The sequence below is a fragment of the Tachyglossus aculeatus genome, chromosome 5 (genome assembly GCF_015852505.1).
Source record: "Tachyglossus aculeatus isolate mTacAcu1 chromosome 5, mTacAcu1.pri, whole genome shotgun sequence".
In the NCBI taxonomy this organism is placed as follows: Eukaryota; Metazoa; Chordata; class Mammalia; order Monotremata; family Tachyglossidae; genus Tachyglossus; species Tachyglossus aculeatus.
In genome coordinates this window covers 96,806,434-96,830,753 of record NC_052070.1, presented here as the reverse complement: position 1 = coordinate 96,830,753, position 24,320 = coordinate 96,806,434, and the positions used below count along the sequence as shown (strand labels likewise).

At 44.3% G+C, this 24,320-nt stretch overlaps 1 protein-coding gene, 1 long non-coding RNA gene and 1 other non-coding gene across 3 annotated transcripts in view; all 3 read left to right on the top strand.

Annotated features, from left to right (window-relative positions):
• Nucleotides 1-6,038, top strand: part of FAM174B (family with sequence similarity 174 member B) — a 31,802-nt gene extending 25,764 nt beyond the window's left edge. Inside the window, exon 4 of the mRNA XM_038747352.1 lies at nucleotides 5,525-6,038. Within this exon, the coding sequence (XP_038603280.1) occupies nucleotides 5,525-5,594 (70 nt within the window). The 3' untranslated portion in view covers nucleotides 5,595-6,038. The remainder of the gene's footprint in view (nucleotides 1-5,524) is intronic.
• A 771-nt stretch (nucleotides 6,039-6,809) lies between these two features.
• On the top strand, nucleotides 6,810-10,866 carry LOC119928149. Its single transcript, XR_005451049.1, has 2 exons — nucleotides 6,810-7,367; nucleotides 9,041-10,866. It is a non-coding gene; the product is annotated as an uncharacterized LOC119928149 (long non-coding RNA).
• Nucleotides 10,867-16,059: 5,193 nt separating this feature from the next.
• LOC119929317 lies at nucleotides 16,060-16,197 on the top strand. The gene has a single exon (XR_005451447.1). It is a non-coding gene; the product is annotated as a small nucleolar RNA SNORA7 (small nucleolar RNA).
• The last annotated feature ends 8,123 nt before the right edge of the window (nucleotides 16,198-24,320 follow it).

The following is a 24,320-nucleotide window of genomic DNA, read 5'->3' as shown; positions in this document are numbered from 1 at the left end:
CCAAACTAATGGCTTCAGGACCAGCACCAACCTGAAGCCAAAAAGCAGCAGAAAGAAGCTGATCACAGATATTACATTTTGTGATATTTGTTACATGCTTAGTATGTGCCAAGTCCCATGCTAAATGCTGGGGGAGAAACAATAGAATGAGATAAAGCACAGTCCCCATCCCACGTGAGAAGCAGCGTAGCCTAGTGGATAGAGCACTGACCTGGGAGTTGGAGGGCCTGTGTTCTAATCCCAGCTCTGCCACTTGCCTGCTGTGTGACCTGGGGTAAGTCACTTAACTGCTCTGGGCCTCAGTTTCCTCATCCTTAAAATGAGGATTCAACAGCTGAAGGCCCTCCTTTTGTTATTAGTAGTAGCAAATTCACACATACACACATACCACACATACACCCCCCCCCCCCCCAAGAAATCCAGTGAGTGGATCCATAGAAACAGGGCTGAGATTTGTTCCCAATGAGGGAAGAGTTGGCTGAAGAGTTGGCAGAAAAGTGGTGTGAAGGAATAAATGTATTTCTCCCTCTTTTGACAAAAATAAGGACTCTTGGTAGTGCAGACTCCAAGCTATTAAAAGATGATTATTCTAATTTCTGTTTATTCCTTAACCATAGTTCATGAACAGCTTTGCTGATGCCTTCAAATAGCTCATGGTATCTGCTGATAAGCTTCTAGTAGTTTCCCTGTCACCTACTTTGGTTACTATTTCTCTGTGGTTTCATTTGGGATTGATTTCAGATGAGGTTGCTGTTGTCCAAGGTTCTCCTAGCCATTATCGCAAGCTAGCACCAGTGTTCGGTTTCAGATTTCTAGACTGTGAGCCTGTCGTTGGGTATGGATTGTCTCTACCTGTTGCCAAATTGTACTTTCCAAGCGCTTAGTACAGTGCTCTGCACACAGTAAGCGCTCAATAAATACAATTGAGAATGACTGCGAGCCCCACGTGGGACAGGAACTGTGTCTGACTTGATTAACTTATCTCTACCTCCACACTTAGAATAGTGTGGTCACAGACCAGGCAGGGATTAGAACGTTGATCTAAATCTGTTCAAACTGAGGCCATTTGCCATCTCATTCTCAGAGAGGGTGCTGCCATCATGTTTGTCTGGTGTGTGCAGTTGTTCCTGGGAGCTGCTATGACCTGAAGTTCCCACAGACCATGAAAACATCCTCATATATGTAGCAGTGTGCCAGGCACCACCTTTCAAGCCCCCCCGCCCTTGTGCCACTGAGACTGGCCTGAAGCTAGCAGGAATTGCCATGGCCCCACCAGACTTAGCTTTGGGTCTCAGGACCTGCTTGATCCAGTGTGTTTTCCCATCCGGATGGTATTCCACAGGCCTGGGAGATGTCCAATTCCCCCTCCCCCACCACGTGACACTCCATTCTCCGTTTAAAAGCAACTTACCAAAAGTCCTTGGTCGGGATTTAGGAAAAAGTTTAATTTTAATGCTAGGATGTGGCTGATTCATGACCCTGTGGCTCCGTGGATCTGACATGCAACGTTTCACCTGCCCTACAGAGTTGAGGGAAGAGAGAAATCTGTGTTCAGTGCCAGGGCAGAAGGGCCTTTTGTTTTCTATACAGTTCGTGAATAACATCATGGACCGATGTCCTGCAAAGATAAGCCAGGTTTTGGGTGTTTTTTTTCTCCAGAGTCCCAGCCAGATTCTCATGGATATTTGGACAATAAAAGGAGTGGGCTAGGCATATCTGCTTCGATTAGAATACCCTTTCCCCTTCTCTACACTCTTGGCCTCTCCTGAGTGAAGGCCTTGGGTTTGCAAAGGCCTCCCTGAAGTTGTGGGCTTCAGCCCCACAACTCTCCATCCAGTCTGGATGAAAGAGCCTATTCTCTAAGAACCTGCATGTGAAATCTCCAGGGGCTTTAAACAATTCCTTGCACGATTCCAGAGGTGCTTGTATCTGTTCGGTTTGCTTTGGTGATTTGGGCCAGGCTATTGTGTATCTCTAATTTGCTTGTAGGGGCTGGGACTTGGGTCCTAGAGGGAATTTGCTGAACATCTCCACATCTTTATTCTGACGTACAGTTTATCCAGCAGGAAACACCTGTAGTTTTGACCGTTGTAGCAGGCTTCCAGAGCAGGGGAGCTGGGAATTTCATAAGCAGAGAGGCCTAGGTATGTATGAAAATGGAGATACCCCTACTTTTATGGCTGGGCCATCAGCTGGAATGGGAAGGGGAAACTCCAGGATTCCTCAGGCTCTTCACATCAGATTCCTAGGGGTCGGGGAGGAGATTAGAAACACTTGTCCCTGGTGACTGCATGTGGAATACTGAAGTCGGGGCCCAGAAGCTTGTGTGTCTGATAAGAAGCGTTTGCAGTCTGACATTCCCTAGAGTGTAGATTGGCACCAATAGGAGCCCAGCAGGCCAGAAGCAAGACAGAGCAGAAGCATCTCACTATCGCCCCTCGTACACCAGGGGGCTTTGTTCAACTTGTGTAACTGTGGCTGCGCAAGTGAGGATTTTGTCAGCACCCCACCTCTCTCACAGTGGAATTGGGATGGCTTCTTTCCTGCCCTGCCCCTGGTCCCATCCTAATAGCAGCAGCAGCAGCCAGTGCCATTGACATAACCTTTTCTGGAGCAATCACTGACCCAGGATGGAGTAATAACCACAGGACTCCTGGAAGGAATCATGGACAACTCTATTTCTCTCTTTGCCTCTCTCCTCCTCCCTTCCTCCTTCTTCCCTCCTCCACACCTCACATAATAATAATAATAATATTAATAATAGTAATAACAATGGTATTAAATGCTTTCCATGTGCCAGCCACAGTACTAAGCGCCAGGGTGGTTACAAGCAAATCGGGTTTGACACAGTCCTTGTCCCATTTGGGGCTCACAGTCTCAATCCCCATTTTACAGATGAGGCAACTGAGGCCTAGAGAAGTGAAGTGACTTGCCCATGGTCACGCAGCAGACAAGTGGCAGAGCCGGGATTAAAACCCATGATCTTCTGACTCCCAGGCCCGCGCTCTATCCACTATATCATGCTGCTTCTCTCCGCTCACACCCTTCAACCTCCCAAGGAGGACAAATTTAAGTTCTTGGCATGTCCTTGAATAGGTCAGAATAGGCATATTTCAGGGCTCAGAGTCAGAGTGTATCCCAGAGATCGGAATTGGGAACTGAGTTGGGGCAGCTTCGCGATCTGAGAGATGAAAATAAGATGTGGCTTTGAACCAGGCCCATAACCACTCATGGCCTTTGTTTCTGCATTTTCTCAAGGCTCACCTGACCCAGTGGGCATCCTAAGGGCTTGTGCAGATAATTGCAGAACCTCATAGCCTCACCCTCAGACAGTGTATATGGGTACATTGGTTAGTGGCTTTCTATCCCAGCATGGCCTAGTGGAAAGAGCACGGGCCTGGGAGTGGGAGTCAGAGGAACTGGATTCTAATTTTGGCTCTGATACTTGTCTGCAGTGTGACCTTGGGCAAGTCACTTCCCTTTTCTGTGCCTCAGTTACCTCATCTGTAAAAAGGGATCAAGGCTATGAGCCCCGTGTGGGACGTGGGCTGTGTCCAACCTGATTAGCTTTTATCTACCCCAGCGTTTGGTAGATGGGTATTTAAGTGTTTGTATCTACTCCAACTTTTAGTACGGTGCCTGGCACACAGTAAGTGCTTAACAAATTGCAGTAAAGAAAAATCTCCTCTCCTCCCTTCCCCACTCCCTGCCTAGTGTTCCAAACTTACAGAGATTTCATAAGAAGTGGGGCACTTAAAGGGATATTTGAGCTTCCATCAGGAACAAAGGTGAGCAATGAAATGGGGTGTAGAATGGAAGTTGGTGGGTGTCTGTCTTCTGGTTCCCCACAGAGAAAGAGTACTGACTTGGATCCCTCAATTCACAAATCCCCATCTTCCAAAATGACCCAGCGGTTTCAAAAATAAACAAAACCAAGCCACAGTCTTTTGGAGCAATTTCAGGGAAATAAATGAAAACTTTTGGATTATTCCCACACTTTGCTGCTTGGGGAATCTTATTTATGGATCAGTTTCGATCCAGGGTATATGAGAGAGTTATGCCAGCTCTGATACTTGTGAATGCCATTCTAGGAGGTCTCAAAGGCTCACTTTGGAGGTAGGCTACCTATGGGCCCTTTCCCACAGGCTGCAGGATTGCCTTCTGTAAGGGGCTGGAAACCCCAGATCCCCGTATAGACCATCTACTACAGCAAGGTAGAAAGCAAAGTTAAGGAGGCCAGCATGTCCTTTAGAAGACTGACAGGATGTGGTGACAGCAAGACGTTACGATCCAGACCAAGGTGAAGATATCCAGGACTGTTAGGGTATGCAGCCCTCTCAATGCCACAGAAATACAGCCAGCTTTTCAGGCAGCTCCTGTGACCCTTCCTTACTCAGCATCAGATGTGAAGACAGGCTCACAAACAGCCATATCCTGTAACACGATCATTCGAAACAATTGTCCTCACAACACGGCTTCTCTGGGCGGGTTGTGTGCAGAATGTTGATGGCACCAAATAGCCCAAGAACATTTTAATCAAGGGGGTGGGAGTGTGGATGTGGGGGTCCCCAAATCAGGGAGGGCCGAAGAAATGTGCTAAAGATGCCGTAGAGATGCACCCCTCTTATGATGTGGCAGAGTTTTGCCCTGTGGGAGCAAGTCAGGGCCATGCAGAAGGGTGTGGGAGAAAAGGAAAAGAGGGCTCAGTCAGGGTAGGCTTCTTGGAGGAGGTGTGCTTTCAATAAGGCTTTGAAGAGGGGGAGAATAATTGTCTGTTGCATATGAAGAGGGAAGGCATTCCAGTCAGAGGCAGGACATGGGTGAGAGATTGGTGGTGAGATAGATGAGGTCGAGGTACAGTGAATGGGTTGGCGTTGGTACAGTGAATTTGTTGGCATTAGGAGAGCCAAGTGTGCAGGTTGGGTTGTAATAGGAGAGTAGTGAGGTGAGGGAGGAGGGGGCAAGGTGATTGAATGCTTTAAAGTGGATGGTAAGGAGTGTTTGTTTCATGTGGAGGAGAATCAATGAAGGAGCATCCTAGTAATTAGTAACAGTAATAAGAACTATGACATTAACGTGCTTACTAGGTGCCATGCACTGTACTAAATCCTGGGAGAGAGAAAAGATAATCAGGTCCCACATGGGCCTCACAGTCTAAATAGGAGTGAGAACAGATATTGAATTCCCCTTTCACAGATGAGGAAACTGAGGTGCAGTGAAATTGACTTGCCCAAGGTCACACAGCAGGAATGTGGCAGAGCTGGGATTAGAACCCAGGTCCTCTGACTTACAGACCCTGCTCTTTGCACTAGGCCACGATGCTTCTGGAGACAGAATGCCTGAAAATGTGGCTTGCAGAAACCAGTTGCTTTTTTTTTCCCCACCCTACCAATGGTTTGAGGTTTTGGGAGTGAGGGAAGTAGATGGATATTTTCATCCACAATTTTATGGGCCTCAAAGAGTAGGAACAGTGTGGTTTAAAAGTTAAGACCCTTTTATGATTTAATTTTATTTTTTATTGTAGGTGGAAAATGACTCCTGCTGGAATGACTCATGGGAAATGTGGAATGAGGACAAGCAAAATGATCCTTTGAGGGATTTGGGAATAGGAAAGCCAGTGTGTCTTAGTGAAAGGGTTAGAATTGGGTCTACAGTTTATCCAGGCATCGTGGAGAGTTTGACATGAAAAACAAGAGAAATGGGAGGCTATTTCAACATCATTCCCCTCTCCTGTTAAAAATGTTTTTGTCTTGCTTTATCCTAAGAACACAAGGATAAAGAACACATTTGGCTTTATAAAACTCATTGCTTGAAGAGGCAGGAAAAATCTGGATGAGGTTTAGAATTGCCATTAGCCCTATTTCAAAATATCCTCACTTGTAGCCCTGAGACATGCGGCCTAGAGGGAAGACCTTGGGTCTGGAATTCAGGAGACCTGGATTCAGTTCTTAGATGTGCCACACTACCTTCTGCATGATCACGTGCAAATCATTTAAGTTCTCTGTGCCTCAGTCTTGTCATCTGCAAAATCAGTATCAATCAACCAAAGCATTTTATTGAGCACCTGTGGGCAGAGCACTGTACGAACGTGCCCTCAAGGAGCTATTTCCAGCTCTGCCAGTTGCCTGCTCTATGATCTTGGGCAAGTTGCTTAACTCCTCTGGGTCTCAGTTTCCTCATTTGTAAAATCATCATCAGTGGTATTTATTGAGCGCTTTACAGTGTGCAGAGCATTGTACTAAGCGCTTGGAAGAGTACAATAAATGGGGATTCAATACCCCTTCTCTCTCCTACTTAGACTGTGAGTCTCATGTGGGACAGGGATTGTATCCAACATGATTAACTTGTACCTATCTCAGTACTTACAGCAATGCTTGATATATAGTGCTTACCATATACCATAATAATTATTATTGTGTTCAGTAGTGGTGGTAGTAGTAGTAATAAAAGCACTTAATTGAGAGCCTACTGGGTTCTGTGCCCCATTCTAATCACTTGGAAAGTGAGAAACTACTACTATTCTCTGCCCTTTCCCCAACATGTTTTTTCAGCAGGCCTCAGTTTAGCTCACCCATGGAGAAGCCTCTGGCTGAATGGCTAGTATCCCCTTTTTTAATAATAATGATGGTATTTGTTAAGCACTTACTATGTGCCAAGTACTGTTCTAAACACTGGGGAGGATACAAGGTGATTGGCTTGTGACACGTGGGGCTTACAGTCTTATTCCCCATTTTACAGATGAGGTAACTGAGGCACAGAGAAGTTAAGTGACTTGCCCAAAGTCACACAGCTGACAAGTGGTGGAGCTGGATTTGAACCCATGACCTCCAACTCCAAAGCCTGGGCTCTTTCCACTTAACCATGCCGCTTTTTTGATGCCTGCATATTCTCCTGAGGCACTCTTTCCCCATTTTCCTCCCAACCTCACCTGGCTTAGGCCTGGCCGCTTTGCTGTGCTGATGGGATTCCATCCCAAACTGCTGTGGCTGAAACCCACTTTAATAAGCGACATCAGCATCGGCCCAGTGAGTCTCCGTGGCCAGCACCAAGCCCAGATCGGTGATGGACGCATTAAATAAAGCAAGGTAGTGGTGCTCAGAATAGTGGCGGCAAAAGGAGAGTCCTTCGAGGGAAAGTTAAGGATTTGTATTATGTCTTTCTTGAATTGCCCTGGATTTGTTCTGTAGCTTTTCATGGGTTTTTTCCCCCCACCACTGGCATCTGGATGCAAGGTGCCACATAAATATAAGATGCTATTTACAGTCGTGAGGTGGGATGGGAAATGACACAATAAATCATTCACTCTTGGAAGCCAAACCAATTACATAAAGTTCCAGAGCTGGTAGTAAAGATTTCCTGACAAGCAGGTGAGGCTTCTGATGCCAGGGATGTCTCCAAGCCTGCCTTCTTTATTTCATTCTCTCTGTCTCTCTCTGTCTCTCTCTCTCCCCCCCACTCCTTTTTTTTTTAGTTGCATGATATGTGGGTTTCAGTCCTCCAGGCTGAAGAAAGTGCCCTCCTATTCCCATTTCAATCCCCCATAGAGCCAGGCATTGCCCAGTTACTTTAACATGTAGCTTGGGTGAAATTGGGGTCTGACAACCTGAACAGAGCTATGCCCCCTTTGGGGTTTGCTGCTGAGCCTGCTTATTCATTTATTGATTTATTATGGTGTATATTAAGCTTTTACTATGTGTTAAGTGCTGTGGTTGATAGCCAATAATCAGATCAGACACAGCCCCGTCCCACTTGGGAGGCCCAAGTCTAAGAGGTAGGGAGAGCAGGAATTATACACCCACTTTGCAGGTGAGGAAATTGAGGCACAGAAAGTCCAAGTGACAGAGCTTGGACTAGAACCCAGGTCTCCCGACTCCCAGTCCCTGGCTCTTTTCACCAGACCAGGCTGCCTTTTTTAGTGAGAGGGGATGTTTTAGCAGCAAGCAAACAGGCAACCCCTCCCCACTGTGTCTCATGAAGGGTACCTCATTTCCCATTCACTGTGATGTTTGCACAGAACAGATGGTCATCCTGACTCCAATATTCACACAGTAAGCTGCATGGAACTCTCTTTTTTCCCCAACTCTTGAAAAGCGAAGGGTTGAATTGCCTTTGCTGCTGGGATTTGAACTGGGTGTTTGGCTTTATGTGTGTTCCCCCATTGATGCTTGAAAGCCTTCTTCTCAGGAAGTAGATAAAATTATGTTCTGCTGAATTAAGTACTTGATGAATTTAGAGTTTTATTTTTACCCTGTCAAAAAAAAAATGGGCAAAAGACCAGCAGCAGCTTGAGCTTATGGAATGAGAAACACATAGAAACCATCAGGCTCCGGTTTCACAGTTGGGGAGTGCCTGAAATTGGAGTGCCTGAGAGCAAATCTTCTAATGCATTTGGGACTTAAGTGTTCTGACCTGTAGTACTAATTCTGATTCAGTGTTTAAGAGCTTAGGTATAGGAAGTTTGAGGGAGTTTGTTTTCTTAAGTGGCTGGTTCCATCAGAGCTACATTGTTCTGTCTCCTTAATTGTTAGATTTCTTGGTGTGATATTTCACAAGACCCATCTCTGAAGATCGTGTTAACACACTCCTTTAAATATGCTGGATGTGTCCTTAAAGAATCAAAATGTGTCTGGGGGTTCATTTGTTTTTTCTTCACCGTATTTTATTTTTGAAGCTAGTTGACCCTGGAATACCTAGGTCTCTTAATGCTGTTGAAGAAACTTCCTGCTGTGTAATAAACCTAACACTTGATTAGGACGATTGCTTTGAACAGGAGCCTAGGTTTTGTCAACTTCCATGATCTCTTCTCTGATCTGCAAGTATAATATCATCTCATGACCTTCCCTAACAAGGGACTAACTAAACAAAGGGAAGTAGTGGGCAGTAAGGGTCTCTACAGGATGCCCATTCTATAGTGGAAGGATAGGCTTTCTCCTCTTTGTCTTACTACTTAATTTCCTCTTAGAAGAGTTCTCGAATGGATCTAGACAAAAACGTTTGCCTGCCGATAGCCCTTATATTTCCTTCTCTTCTTTCCCTGTAGGTAAGATCACCTGGAGCTCCAGCAATGCTATGGAAAGTCAGTCAGTCACTGAGAGTCCTGCTGAAGTCAGAATGGTGAAAGGAGGGGATGGACATTGTCATCTCTGCACCATTGAAACCCAAACAAGGACTCCCTCATCCGTGGTCTTATTTCTAAATTGTTTGGCAGAAGGCATGCCCATGCTGATCGAACTCATGCACACAATGTCACCGTTAAGGTCCTCAATTTCAAACAGCCACACTAGAGCACCCTGTGTCATTCTCTTGAGTGTCTGTCTCTCCTTCAAAAGCCATCCTCGCTCCCCTGTTTTGAAGAGGCTCACGAGAGGGGCGCAGGGTGGAAACTCTCAGTTTCCTCCTTTAAAGCAAGTTTCGGCAAAAGGGAAAAACAAACACACGCAAAAATTGTGGACACAAGCAGGGTATTCTACTGTAAGTTTACCATTGGATGGATGGCTTATCTGGATCGCTACTCTCTGGGTTGGAAGGTGTATTAATCTGAAGGCACGCCGCAGTTCCATGGCCGTATTCTCTGACCGGCATGTATGGTGGAAACACAGCGTGAATAGAGAAGAGTTGGAGAAGCCCTGATACCAGCTTTTTCAGATTAGTATGTAGGTGGGGTAGACCCGGGCATAGAAAATTGTGATTACTTGCTACTGACTTCAATAATTGCACTATAACCTCCTAAAAGCATCCTATTCCTCATGCTCCAGTGGAGCTGATCTGGACCCGAAATGAAGAAGTAGTTCTTGTCAGACTTATTTTTAAAGCCAGCGTGAGATTGGCAGAATTTGGCAAGGTTGGTTCAAAGGCAATTGTGAATTTCAAGAAAAAAACTTTTTAAGAATTTCTCCCTGTAGGGGGGAATAAAGAGTATAAGTCTTTTTTAGTTAATACTATAGTGTGTGCCATTTGACGTCTCCTCCTCTCGCCACGGCTTTGTTTGATCTTTATGTATATTTGACATGTAATCTTTGATTTTGTTTAATCTTGAAAAGGAGATGTTTGGACAGGAGGAAAAAAAGGAATATGGGTAGAAATTACTTTTGAAATATACTTGGCTGGATGGAGGGGAGAGTATTTCACTGAATCAAACTGGAAGCATTCCCAACACTGGGTGGATAAATCTCATTTTAGTGTAGTATTCATACATAGATATATGTTTATCTATCTCTATATATAATGTTTTTCTCTATCTCACAATCTGAGATGATTTGTGTGAACGTGTGCTCTGAAAATTAGGTGATCATAATCACCACAGACTGATGATCTCAGCACCCATGAAATATATGCAGGGGTTTTGTGCTGGTTGTTTGAAGTTCCCATGTTTCCTTCAGAGCTGCTAGCTGAGCCACTCTGTGTCAGAGCCATTCTGTTACTGAGTGGAGAGTTTCCTAATTACGAGGCCCCACACTTGACCTGACATCATTCTTTTGGGTGTCATCCCAAAGTCTGTTAGCACCAGCCTGTTTTCTTTTTTTAAAAAAAAAAAACAAAACACCTGGGGATTTTAGTCTTGTCAAGAGGCTCGTTTTGGTTGGCTCCGTCACTCCAAGGTTTGTAAACATCTCTTTTCACTTTTGAGATTGCTGCTGTGAAGGCAGCAAGAGAACCACTATTCTTGGACACGTTTGGCTTCTGGGGGCTGTGCTGCTAATTTGTTCCCCCACGGCACCCTCTCTGAGCTGCCTAAGCATATGTGGTGTGGGCCTGGGGATTCTTGCCCCTGCCCTTGGGTCTGTTCACTGAGGCAAGCCATCTTCTGTGGAGTGGGCTGGTGGATTAGAATCTAGCACTATGATTAGAGAGGGGCCCTTGTGAGGGTTTCTCTGAACACAACAGTGACCCTTAGTGAGGATTTAGATGAGACTTTGTAACTGGTGAAGTGGACTCGCAGTTCACTTGTCCCCAGAACCAACGTACCCCTTCCGTTGGCTTTGTTAGCCAATTATTTTTGGCCATCTATGAGAGGGTGGGGTTAGAAACGGAGAGGGCTAGGAACACTGCATTTCTTTTCTGGGTAGGGCAGTTATCAGGCAGGGTGGGGCCTGAACAAATGGTACCTCCCTACCTGGCACCTGTCCCCTCTTTACCTTTGATCTAGGGTGCTGAGGCACTCTGTCATTTTTGAATGTCCTCCTCCGTCCCCTTCCCCCTCCCCCTCTCCCGACCCCCCCCCCCCACCACCACCCAAATCAAATATAAGTGCAAAAAAGGCACCAAACTGGATTTGACTCTCTCTCTGGGGCCTGGGCTCTTCACTGTCTTCACTGTTGTTTGTGAAGTCAGGATCTTCAAACCCCCTGGGGAACCTAGGGAGACAGTCTAATAAATCCCACTGGGATAGAACCTTTCCAGAGAGGCAAGCTTAGCAATCAAGGAAATGCCTCTGCCCTCAGGAAAGCTACTGATCATCCTGCCATTTACCATTGAGGGGCAGAAGTGGCCTTGCGAAGTACCCCTGCGACTCAAGAATGTTCAGGAGAATGTTTGAGAACTAGACTGACAGTGAGTCCAAGGGACTGCCTTGGCCATCACAACAGAAACTGTGGAACCATGATATGGTGAACCCATTCTCTCTGTGGAAAACTTCTGAAGAGGAATTTTTGCTTTTCCGAAAAGAATGCACTCCTTCCTGGTTATGGTTGGGTCACTTGCCTTTACCTTTTTCATGGCCTGAGTTAAGCTCCCTCTGAGGTACTGCTGGAGTGATATTTCCTAGGTGTGTAAGGAAAAAGAAAGGGCATGAAGGCCAAGAGTTGATGAGCTCAAGAGATGGTGAGACTTGAACTGATTGACTGTGATTTCTCTCTCTGCAGGAGGTTTGGGAAACCCATCTTGGGTGGTCCATGGGGGCTTCCTAAGCTTGGGATAATGCTCTCTGGAAATTCTTGAAGAAACGCCTGTCTTCACTCATGGTTGAGATGGGAAGCCAGTTTGCGATGTCTAATTCCTCCCTTTCTTAGGAGAGGAAGAAGACAAGAGGTACAGAACCCTGATGAGAGCAGGGGCCATTCTAGAGGATGGTTATTCCCCTTTGCAGAGGTGCCCAGAACCCAAGCCGACATCCTGACTTTGTCATGGCATCATTTAAATACTCACTCGCTGGAGCCCACAGTGTTTCCCACCCCGACAGTTCACTTGCTCAGACTTGTTTATGAAGTCATAGAACCCCCTGGGGGAAGGAAGAGGTTGGTTTCCTCCTCATTGCCCTGGGTTTGGTCTAGAAAGGCTATCTGTGAATATCCCTGCCAGCATTCCTTCTGCATCTGTGCAGTGGAAAAAAAAAAACAGTGACCCTGTGGACCTCTCACCTGGAGAGCACCTGAGATTAGAGTTTGTTCGTCTGTTTTCCCATTCGGCAGGATGGCCAAAAGGGAACCACTACTGGATAAACAATGGAAGAACATAATGGCACCCAAAAATGTGGCTCACAAATAAAAGGTGATCTTGTTTTTGCCTCTTATTCCTCTTCCTGTGGGAGGGAAATAACCTGGAAGTGTCATGAGAATGTCTCAAAGTGGCATTAGAATATAATATACAGCCCCCCAAAAAAGATTTGGAGGTTCCTCTGGTAACTTTTCCGTCAGAGACCCACCTTATAAACACTGCTATTTCAAAGAAAAAGAGGCACCAGAAGGAAAGGAAAAGGCGACTCATGGGAGCATTAATCCTGTGGCAAATGTGATTCTAGTCAGCATTTACTGAGCAGCGATTGCTTCAGAGCTGCCCATTACTGTGGCTCTTTGGTTCTTCGAGGAATCAACAAAGCAGGTTTTGGCTCGAAATAGGAGGTGGCTCCTTCAGAGCAAACTGATAGAGACTAAAAGTCCTTTTGCAGAGAATAAAAGTAATTATAGGGGTTCATTACAATGCCAACCTCTGAAGTGTTGTTGGAGCTCCCAGGACAAACTTTTCCTGGAACTGACAAAGTCAGAATTCACATGTCGGGTGACCAGAGAAAGGGGTTGGAGTTACAGTAGCCCTAGCCATTACCTGTTGAAGGAGCTCACCTCTAGCAAGTATTGATCTTGCTGATCCTGGCCCCTTGTTTACCTCATAAAAAAGCAGTGCTATGTGTTTCCAGTTAAAGAGAGTTTCTATCACCTTGATTTTTAAAATTCTTATGGTTTTTATTTAGCCAAGAGGGTAAGACTCCTTGACGTCACCCCTTTGATTGGAGATATGGTATGTGAGACTTACAAAAACAAACAGAAAAATTGGAAATTGTCGCATTCTGGTTGGAAGAGATTGTCGGTGCCTCTGGACGACTGGTCATTAACCACTCCAGTGATGGTAAAAATGTTGCTGGCTCCTGTTTCTCTTATACCACAAAGCATCAGTGTGGATGTAGTGGACATAATATCTCGATATTTGCTGCTCTTTTGTGTGGTGTCCTGAGCTGGCTTTATTGCTGTTGTTTTTCAAGTGATTAGAAAATGAGTGGCGCAGAGTAGAGGAGGTACATTAATTCCTTGTGAACTATGTCATGAATGTGTGAACCGACCTAGGATATTTTCACTTTTCTTTGAAAAATGGTAGATTAAATAAAATGGAGAGAAAATGGCTTGTTGCCTTCTGGGCTAAAGTGCCTGAGGTCAAGACCACCCATCCTTCATTCTCATGGAGTCCCACTTTGGGAGTCTGCGTTCAAAGAAGTTAGGAAAACTGAAGAACCTGCCCTTGAAATACCCTTAGGAATTAGGAATTTGCCTCCTTTGGAACGGCATCACTTTTGCCCTCAGGATGGCCTAAAGCTCCTCAGGAGGTCCAGCACAGCCCCACTTGTAAGGTTCTCCTTGTCTGTACACCTCCTGAAGCAGGATTGGGTGCTTCCTTGGTCTGTGAATTCAGCATAATTGTTGAAATTTATTGTAAACTGGACTTAATAGCATTTTTCTAAAACATAAAGATCTCTGGTAAGTGGCTGAACAGAATCCTGGGGCCAAGATAATGCTGAATGTGCTGTATTGTAAAGTACTTCTGTAGGGGGGAAAGCCAACTCTTGGTTTCCTCCCCTTCCAGCTCCTCCCCAAACCCACAAGTTTCCTGGCATCATCACCATCATCACCTGCTTCCATTTCTCTCAAACCAGAAGATGGGTTTACAGATTATACTTTCATCATGACGTTTGGGCTTGGCTAAGAGCCATTTGTTTGAGCTCTGTAAATTTTTGACCATGACTGATTGGTTGAGTCAGCTCAACAGACAGCTGCCCCTGCCACTGCCAGCTCATCTGGACTCTGGAGGGGGCAGGACATAGGGCAGGAAGGGCCCCAGGCAGATGCATGGGTGTAAAGTGGAGCCAGGCTTTGAAAGTTGGACTATAGGTGTATGTGGCACCAAATACATCATTTCCCTCTGCTAGGTGCTGGCCTCACCAATGTCACCTTGACACAGAGGGTGAGATTTGGGTAATGAGAGAGGAATTTGCCATGGCAAAAATAATTAGGAGACATATTTCCCCAAGCCAACCCATCCAATGTGACTATGGATTCCTCAAGATTAGGTTGGGATTCGTTGGTCACTTTAGTTTCCTTTATAGTTGTTGAAATTCATTTGGCCATTTTCTTTGCTTCAAAGCTAGCAATGTTTATTTTGGATAAAGCATCCTGTTTTGTATACATAAGAGATGTTGAGAATATTGGTAATAAAATCTGTTTTGACAGAAGCTGCAGATTGTGGTGGTGTTTCTTTTTATGTTTTCTTTTAGAGACCTGATGAACTCAGTGTACTTCTCTCTGCACTTGGAGCCATTGACCTGGAAACTGGATTGCTTGGTATTTTCATTTCAGGAGGAAGAATGAGAGTGAATAGGCATATAAAATAATTAATGGAATGGACTAATGAGTCTTCAAGATCCGTTCTTATTGGTACCCCTCACTGCTCTGGGTTCCTTATCATATGGTAAATATTTGTGTTAGGGCCTCTATACTTGACAGAAAGGTAAACATGATCCTTCCCAGTAGCATAAAAAGCCAAGACACCAAAAACAGTCATTAAAGATGGGTGGCATCAGGGTTCATTGCCTCTGCTTAACCACAGTCATACATTATTATTGTATTAAGCACTCCCTGTGTGTCAAGAACTGTTCTAAGTCCTGGAGTAGATACAAGGGAATCTAGTTGGACAAAGTCCTTGTTCCACATGGGGCTCAGTCTAAGTAGGAGGGAGAACAGGTAGGTGTAGCTAAAGTGCAAGTGCCTGGGTTCAGTGGGGATTGTGCTGCCCTATAATCTTCAGGGTGCAACAGGAATAAATTGTATTAGCACTGCCTAGTCCTGCGTTTGAAGTAGGGAGGAGGGGGGATGTAAATTTCTAATGAAATCTACTGAAATTAAGGCTAGCATCAGTCTAAAGCTGCTACCTCAATCTACCAATTGTATTTATATACAAAGCACTGTACTAAGCCTTGGGAGAGTACAACAGAATCAGCAGACACATTCCCTGCCCATAATGAGCTAAATCAATCAATGGTATTTAATGAGTGCTTACTGTGTGCAGAGCATTGCACTAAGCAGTTGGGAAACAACAATACAATAGAAGCACTGTGGCCTAGTCAGAAGCAGTGTAACCTATTGGAAAGAGCACAGGCCTGGAAGTCAGGAGACCTGGGTTCTAATTCTGGCTCTGCCACTTGGTGGCTGTGTGACCTTGGGCAGGTCATTTAACTTCTCTGTGCCTCAGTTAACTTAATAAAATGGGATTTTTTAAAATGACATTTAAGTGCTTACTATGTGCCAGGCACTGCACTAAGAACTGGAGTAGATAGAAGCTAATCAGGTTGTATGCAGTTCTTGTCCCACATGGAGCTTACAGTCTTAAACCTCATTTTACAGTGTTGCAGTGCTTACTGGAGAGCCTGGAATATAATAAGTGCTTAACAAATGCTGTTTAAAAAAAAATACAGTGGAGTAAGGAGATGGATTCCCTGCCCTCAAGGAGTTTACAGTCTAGTGGATTGTAACCTTAACTTTGTGCCCAGGACTGTATTAAGCCCTTGGGTAGCCACAAGATCCCCACTCAGCATTGCACCTGGAGAGTTTCCAGTACTCTACTCGTTACGACTATATGAGGGAGAGTCAAGCAGAGGCATACCCATTCCATTCCTAGCTAGGGCAGTGGCTAGCGAGTGGAAGGCAATCTGCTACAAGTGAAAACTTACTTGTGCTGGCAGCAGTGGCACGGGAGAGATTTGAGGGCATAGACTTCTTTACTGTGTGGAAGGAGGCAATGATAAGCCACTTCCGTATTTTTATCAAGAAAACTCCATGGATACACTATCAGAACAATTGCAGATGGAAGTCGGGCCTTCCAGGAGAGATGTGTCTGGCGTCGTTATGAGTCGGACATGACTCGATAACATAAGACAACATCAGATACAAGATAATTAGGTTTGAAGCAGTTCCTGTTCCACCCAGGTCTCATGAGCTGAGTAGGAAGGAAAACTGGTATTGAAGTCCCATTTTATGGCTGAAGAAATAGAAGTACAGGGACTGTAAGTTCCTTGTGGGTAGGGATTGTGTCTACCAACTCTATCGTTCTGTGCTCTCAAAGCTTAATACAGTGCTCTGCACACAGTAAGGGCTCAATAAATACAATTGATCAATTGATTGACTTGCTATCCTGGAGTTCAGGTTGTCTGTCAGTCTTCATCATAATCTCTATGGGAAAAGATTGTTCAAAATCAATCTCTACTGTTTTACACATTTTGCCCTGCAAATCGGCTAGCTATAGCCCAGGCCCAGAGTTGATGTGGTTATTTCAGTCTGGAAATACAGCTACTGTTCCTGGTGCAACATTGACTAGATGCTTAAATCGCTGCAGGGAGGAAAATGAAGAAAGAGCTGAAACAGAGGCCAAGGCTGAAAGTGTAATTGAGTGGTCCAGAGAGGACAGGAAACAGACGATGGAACTTCGTATTTTTCAACCTGGCGCCGAGCCTGACAGAAAAGGTTGTAAGGTTGATTGATGATGATGGGCTTAGCAGTTAAAACAGATTAGCCTCCTGACTTGTTGATGACAGACCCTCCAGGATTGGCTATTTTTCCCTGTCTCCCTCTGGAGGTTTGTGGGTAGCTTCAGACTCGCAGAGTTTGTGAGATTTGTCATAATGTTAGGGTTTCATGCCTTTTAATCCCAGTTTTGTTATTCCTTTGGTGCTGGAAGATGGAATATTAAGTTTTGAAAGAAGGAAAACTCAGACACTTCTGTTTTTGGTTTGCTGCTTAGTCTCTGCAGAACTCTGTCATGCTCAGTTCACGTCTCCCCACGCCTCAGGAGCCTCCAGTGGTTGCCCAACCACTTCTGTTGTCAAGCAGAAACTCCTTTACCATGAGCTTTAAAGCCTTCTATCGGCTCTCCTCTCCAACTTTGCTGATTTCCTACTACAACCTAGCTCGCATACTCCACTTCTCTTTACACCAGCTAACTAACCTCAGTCTTGTCGATCTCACTGCCGACCCCTCGCCCTCGTTTTCCCTCAGGCCTGGAACTCCCTCCCCCTTCATATATGAGAGAATATCACTCTCCCCACACTCAGTGCCTTGCTAAAATCACATCACCTTCAAGAAGCTTTCACTGACTAAACCCTCATTCTTCTTACTCCCCGTCCCTTCTGGGTCACCTATGCACTTGGATTTGTACCTTTAAGGTCTTGATAGTCACCCCATACTCAGCCCCACAGCACTTATCTGTGGGTAGAGGGACATGTTCACCAACTCGGTTGTATTGTACACTCCCAAGTGGTTGGTACAGTGCTTTGGTCACCTAATAAATACTATTAATTGGTGATAAAGGATACCTTGTCCTTTCCTCTCAGGGGCAGTTCTGTCAAGCTACAAAATCCTCCAATTTTCTTAGATGCTGCTTGTGAATAAACATCTTCTCCCCTTTGGCCTACACTTCTTTCTTCTCCTCTTCTTCTCCCCCCTCCTCTTTCTCATCATCTATCATCAGTGGTCTTTATTAAGCATTTACTGTGGGCATAGCATTATACTAAGCGCTTGGGAGAGTATAATACAACAGAGTTGGTAGACACATCCTCTGCCTACAACAAGCTTATACAGTCTAGAGGGGAAGACATACATTGGTATAAACAAATATATGTAATTTATAATATATAATTTAAAGATATGTACCTAAGTGCTGTAGGGTTGAGGGTGGGGCAGATATCAAATGCCCAAAGGCCACAGATTCAAGTGCATCTGGATGTCCTACTTCTCCTTTTCCTCTGCATGCTGTAAAAGAGCAGGTGAAGAGAAACATTATGAAATTGCAAAACTTGGTGGAGACCCTTGAAGCTAATCCTTAAGTATTTGGATGGATAGCAAAGACAACAATCATCACATGATTCCTTCAAGCATCCTTGAGGCCATTTTGAAGCTAGAACAGTAGGTAGACTGGACCAATGTTCAGACCTAATTAGAGCGAGGCCCATGTTTGTAAGCAACTGCATAGTAAGCACTCAATGAATACCATTGATTGATTGATCAAGACATCAGTCTCCACTGTTGCAGAAATGGTCCTGCCTAGAAGCTGCTGGCTGGACCTGACCCTTCTAGTCCTATGAGGCCAGGTTTATTTTTTTATATAATATGCTGCCTTGGGTAGCATCGGATTTATGTACTTTTGAATTAAAATAATTTGATTTCAGGATTCAATGTGATACCTAAGTACTTGAAAGAAAATTTCTGAAGGATTAGTCATTTATTTCTTATGGCCTTCATGGTTCAAATAAAAATGGTGATTAGTATAATTCAGGGTAGAGAAGCAGCATGGTGTAGTGGATAAAGCACGGGCCTGGGAGTCAGAAGGTCATGGGTTCTAACCACGGCTCCACCACTTGTCTACTGTGTGACCTTGAGCAAGTCACTTAACTTCTCTGAGCCTCAGTTGCCTCATCTGTAAAATGGGGATTGAGATTGTGAGCCCCACATGGGACAACCTGTTTACCTCATATCCATCCCAGCGCTTAGTAGAGTGCGTGGCATGTAATAAGTGCTTAACAAAAACCATGATTATTTATTACTGTTATGTGAATAGCTATGGAAGTAGGAGCTGGACAGCTCCTATTTACTATTCTCATTGGTAACTCTTTTAGGTGCTAAATGGATTTCCATATATATAAATTATAGTTACGGCATGTTGTTCATATTCAAAGGGACAAATGATTTGCTTTTATGTAACAACTATCAGAAGTAAATTCTTCAATATTCATTACTTGTAGGTTATAAAGGAATCTGGATTTACTTAGAATTTTCCTCCCCCTTGTCACTTTAGGGCATGCTTTAATGTTCCCCATCACAGGGAATTCATGGCATTGACTAATCGTATGATTTGCATATTTATAAACACTTTGATTTTTACTAATGGGATATTTCATCGTAAGATTACCATTTTTCTCACATCGTCATCATTCCTCAAAGAAAGGCTGATGTGTCAGGTAATGCAAACTAGAAACTGATTCAACAACAAAGGCAATTGACTATACAGAATGGAAAAGGGGGGCAGTTATATCCCCCAGAAGCTCTGTTAACCTGGCTTCCTCTGGAATGGTGGTGGTTCGATCCCTGGGTAGCTTCACTGCTCTTGTAACGTTTCATCTGATTGGACACAGAACAGAGTGCTCAAGGCTAAGAGAGGCCACACACAGGAGATGAGGTCTCTTCAGTGCTTCTTCAAATTACCCTTGACCTAAGACAAAAATTATCTTAGGATCACCTAGCTGGACCAGAACTGGAGCCATCATTGTGGTGCACAATAATGAGGGTTGGAGGTTAAGAACTCTAGTAGGAGGAAGACTCTTGACCCAGAACAGAGATAATACAATGGATCCACAGGGGTAGGAGGGAAACTAAATGAATTACTGTAAAGAAATAATTCAAAACATGATCCTGGTGACAAGGGTCACTGGTGGGTTCCGCTAGGGGAATCTGATGAGCGGAACTTGTGATGGAGATGCTGAGGATGCGTCTGCTCCTGGTTCCTTGATAAATTGCATTCTTGATCAATTAATTCTATTTGAGTGCTTATTGTATACAGAGAACCGTACTAAGTGCTTGGCAGAGTACAAGATAACAGAGTTGGTAGATACGTTCCCAGCCTGTGGTGAGTTTACAGTCTAGATTGTGAACTTCTTGAGGACAGGGATCTAGTCTACAAACTTAATTGTATTGTACTCTCTTAAGTGCTTGTTAAGAGCTCAATAAATACCACTGATTGATGGTCCTGAAAGACTGAACACTTGGAATGCTCTTAGTGATAATCAATCAATTAATGGTATGTATTAAGTGCTCACTGTGTGCAGAACACTGTACTAAGTGCTTGGAAGAGTGTAATACAACAGAGTTGGCAGACTCTAGGCCAGAATTTCATCATGGTCTTCCTAATGAGGCACAAAGGGGTTGAAAATAATAAAAATAATTGTGGTATTTCCTAAGTGCTTACTTTGGGCCAGGTACTGTACTAAGCACTGGGATGGATACCAGTAAATCAGATTGGACACAATCCCTGTCCTACATGGGGTTCACTGTCTTAATCTATGGATCTCTCACCCACAGAAGGGGCCATGGAGTTAATCCCATACAGGAAATCCTCCGTGCTAACACAGTCCTCCATCCAAAGGTCTCAACACCCATGTTACTACCTGTTTTCTCTGTCTGGTTCTTGAGGACCTCACTTTAGCAACTTGGGATGTGAGCATCTGTCAGATGTAGTGCTGTCTCTCCTCCCTGCAGCATGGTAGCAGAAAGGCAAACTCTGACTGAATATAGACACCTCACCCCTCACCCCAACCCTTCTTCAACCAACAGTGTGCAATTACAACACAAAGGCATGTCTGATGGCAAGTGATCAAGAGCTGCACATCAGCATTAACTAGTTTACATTGGTGATGGTTAAAAAATTACAAAGTGTTGCTCTTTCTATTGCTATCTGCCACAGTTTTGGAGGAGGCTACAGTGGTTTAGGGTTTTTCCTCTGATTGTCAAAGGCACAAGTGATTTCTCTCCTGGAATTCTCTCCTGGATGCTTTAGCTGTCCTGTAGGGGAGACAGAAGCCTGGCCGCTTGATGGGCAGGGAGGATAGAATGTGAGAGCAGTCTAGACTATAAGCTTGTAGTGGCAGGGAGCATATCTATTATTATTACTATGGTATTTGTTAAGCATTTACTATGTGCCAAGCACTGTTCTAGACACTGGTGTAGATACAAGTCAGTCAGGTTGGACACAATCTCTGTTGCATATTCATTCATTCAATCTTATTTATTGAGCGCTTACTGTGTGCAGAGCACCGTACTGTACTGGAGCTCATACTTTTATTCCCCATTGACAGATGAGGTAACTGAGGCCCAGGAAAGTTAAGTGATTTGCCCAAGGACACGCAGCAGACATGTGATGGAACCCAGATTAGAACTCAGGACCTTCTGAATCCCAGGCCTGTGTTCTATTCACTAAGCACATTGCTCCTCTGTACCAACTGCTTCTTCTACCAACTCTCTTGCATCATAGTCTTCCAAGTGCTTAGAGAAGCAGCATGGCTCAGTGAAAAGAACCCGGGCTTTGGAGTCAGAGGTCATGGATTCAAATCCCAGCTCTGCCAATTGTCAGCTATGTGACTTTGGGCAAGTCACTTAACTTCTCTGTGCCTGTTACCTCAATTGTAAAAGGGGGGTTAAGACTGTGAGCCCCACGTGGGATAACCTGATCACCTTGTAACCTCCCCAGCACTTAGAACAGTGCCTTGCACATAGTAAGCACTTAATAAATGCCATTATTATTATTATTATTATTATTAATTGTGGTATTTAAGTGCTTACTATGTGCCAAGCACTGTACTAAGCACTGGGGCTCACAGCCTAAGTAGGAGGGAGAACAGAGATTGAATCCCCATTTTGCAAATGAGGGGACTGAGGCCCAGAGAAGGGAAGTGACTAGGCCAAGGTCACACAGCCAATAAGTGGTGGTGCCATGCCCTCTGACTCCCAGGCCCATATTTGTCCCACTGGCCATGATCTGCACCCAGTAAGAGCTCAATAAATATCATTGATTGATTGAATGGGTAGCAGCAGCAAACACTAACCCTTATAGTTAGTGGATGACCATTAAGATTTAGAGTCACGGGCATGGTTTTAAGGAAATGATATTTTTAGGAGTTGTGCAGCCTTCTGGCCTGTCATCTGTAAACTAGCCTGGCATTTGCATTGCATTTATTTATTTATTTATTTATCTTACTTGTACATATCTATTCTATTTATTTTATTTTGTTAGTATGTTTGGTTTTGTTCTCTGTCTCCCCCTTTTAGACTGTGAGCCCACTGTTGGGTAGGGACTGTCTCTATATGTTGCCAATTTGTACTTCCCAAGTGCTTAGTACAGTGCTCTGCACATAGTAAGCGCTCAATACGATTGATGATGATGATGATGATTTGCAGTCGATCTATGCATCCTCTCCTTCCTCAAACAATGCCTAGTTCTTTTCTCCTATCAGTCAGTCAATCAGTGGTATTTGTTGAGTGTGTGCTGAGCACTGTACTAAGAGCTTGGGAAAGTACAGTACAGCAGAATTGGTGGACCTGATCCTGAGACTCTAGAAAGCTCATAGAGTTCCCTGGACCATCTGCACTGTGGCTCGTGTCAGATAGATACACACAGATACACCTATTCCCCATCCTCCCCACCACAATTCTCTGCCATGTCTAATTAAGAGCAGATTCAATTCTTGTGGTAAAGCTAAGTTGGAATATGAAGTTACTCTTCTTTTCTTCCCCACACTGTATACCAGCCTAATCGCTGAGAAGAGGGAACCCATGATATTCACCTGGGTTTTTGACCCCAGTAGTCCTTTCTACCCACTTACTAAATTATGTGTTTTATAATTGTTCTTCATATTCAAGAAAGACATCACTGTGGGGAAGTTCACCTATGAGAGAGAGAGATTGAGAGAGAGAGAGGGACAGAGAGAGAGAGAGAGAGAGAGTGTGTGTGTGTGTGTGTGTGTGTGTGTGTGTGTGAAAATGTCAATGCAGGACCCTCAGCCCTGGCCACATCGGACACACGAAAAGGCTGTCCATTGTGTGGTCATGCTTAATGTTTGCAGTGCCTGACCCTGGTTTTCTTTTGTCTCCTTGTCTCCTACTTTATGAAGCTTTTAATGGAAGAGGGCCACTCCTTTCTTGATGCCATTGTACAGTGCAGGTCCATTCTCAGCAACTGACTCCTAGTTTTCAGCTGGGATACAACCTGGTCTATGCCTTTGTTTTCTTCTGCCCCTTTTTTCTTTCTCAATTTCAGCTCACCATACATGACCAATTTGGATATACTACTGCCTCTCATTCTCTTCATGTACCACCCAGTGAAGCCTTGTTAAGGCGAGCACAACTTTTTAAGTTATCATTCCTCATAAATACCACATTTTCCCCAAACCAAACGAACCAGGATTTAAAGCACAATCCTGTGCTTGATTTGTATGTCTTCAGTGACATGTCCTCTCCTTCTCAGTCTCTTTCATGGGCTCATCCTCCACCTCCCACCCCCTAAATGTGGGGGTTCCTCAAGGCTCAGTTCAGAGTCAGAAAGGCCTGATTTCTAATCCTGGCTCCACCACTTGTCTGCTGTGTGACCTAGGGTGTCACGTCATTTCACTTCCGTAGTGGTTAGAGAATGTTCTGTTAATTGTTATATTATACTCTCCCAAGTGCATAGTATAGTGCTTTGCACACAGTAAGTGCTCAAAAATACAATTGAATGAATGAACTTCTCTATGCCTTAGTTCCCTCATCTGCAAAGTGGGGATTTGATAACTGTTATCCCTCCTACTTAGACTTTGAGCCCTTTGTGGGACCTGATTAACTTGAATCTATCCCAGCACTTAGAACAGTGCTTGTCACACGGTAAGCACTTAACAAATACAATAATTATGACCATTATCACATCTCTTTCCATCCCTTAAACTTACTGAAACCCCTCCTCCTCCTCCCCCTCCTCCTCCAGGAAGCCTTTTCTGTTTAATTCCCAACATCCTAAGTCGTAGCATTCCCAATAGTTCCATTAGCATTTACGTATATAGCCCTAACTCCTGCATGTACGAATATATCGATAGATACGTTGGTGGTACATTCATTCATTCAATCGTATTTTTTGAGCACTTACTGTGTGCAGAGCACTGTACTAAGCACTTGGTAAGTACAATAATAATCTACTTCTACTGCTTACTTTTTCATTGGCCATCTTTTGTGCCTTGCTTCTGCTCCTCCTCTTGTTCATTCATTCATTCAATC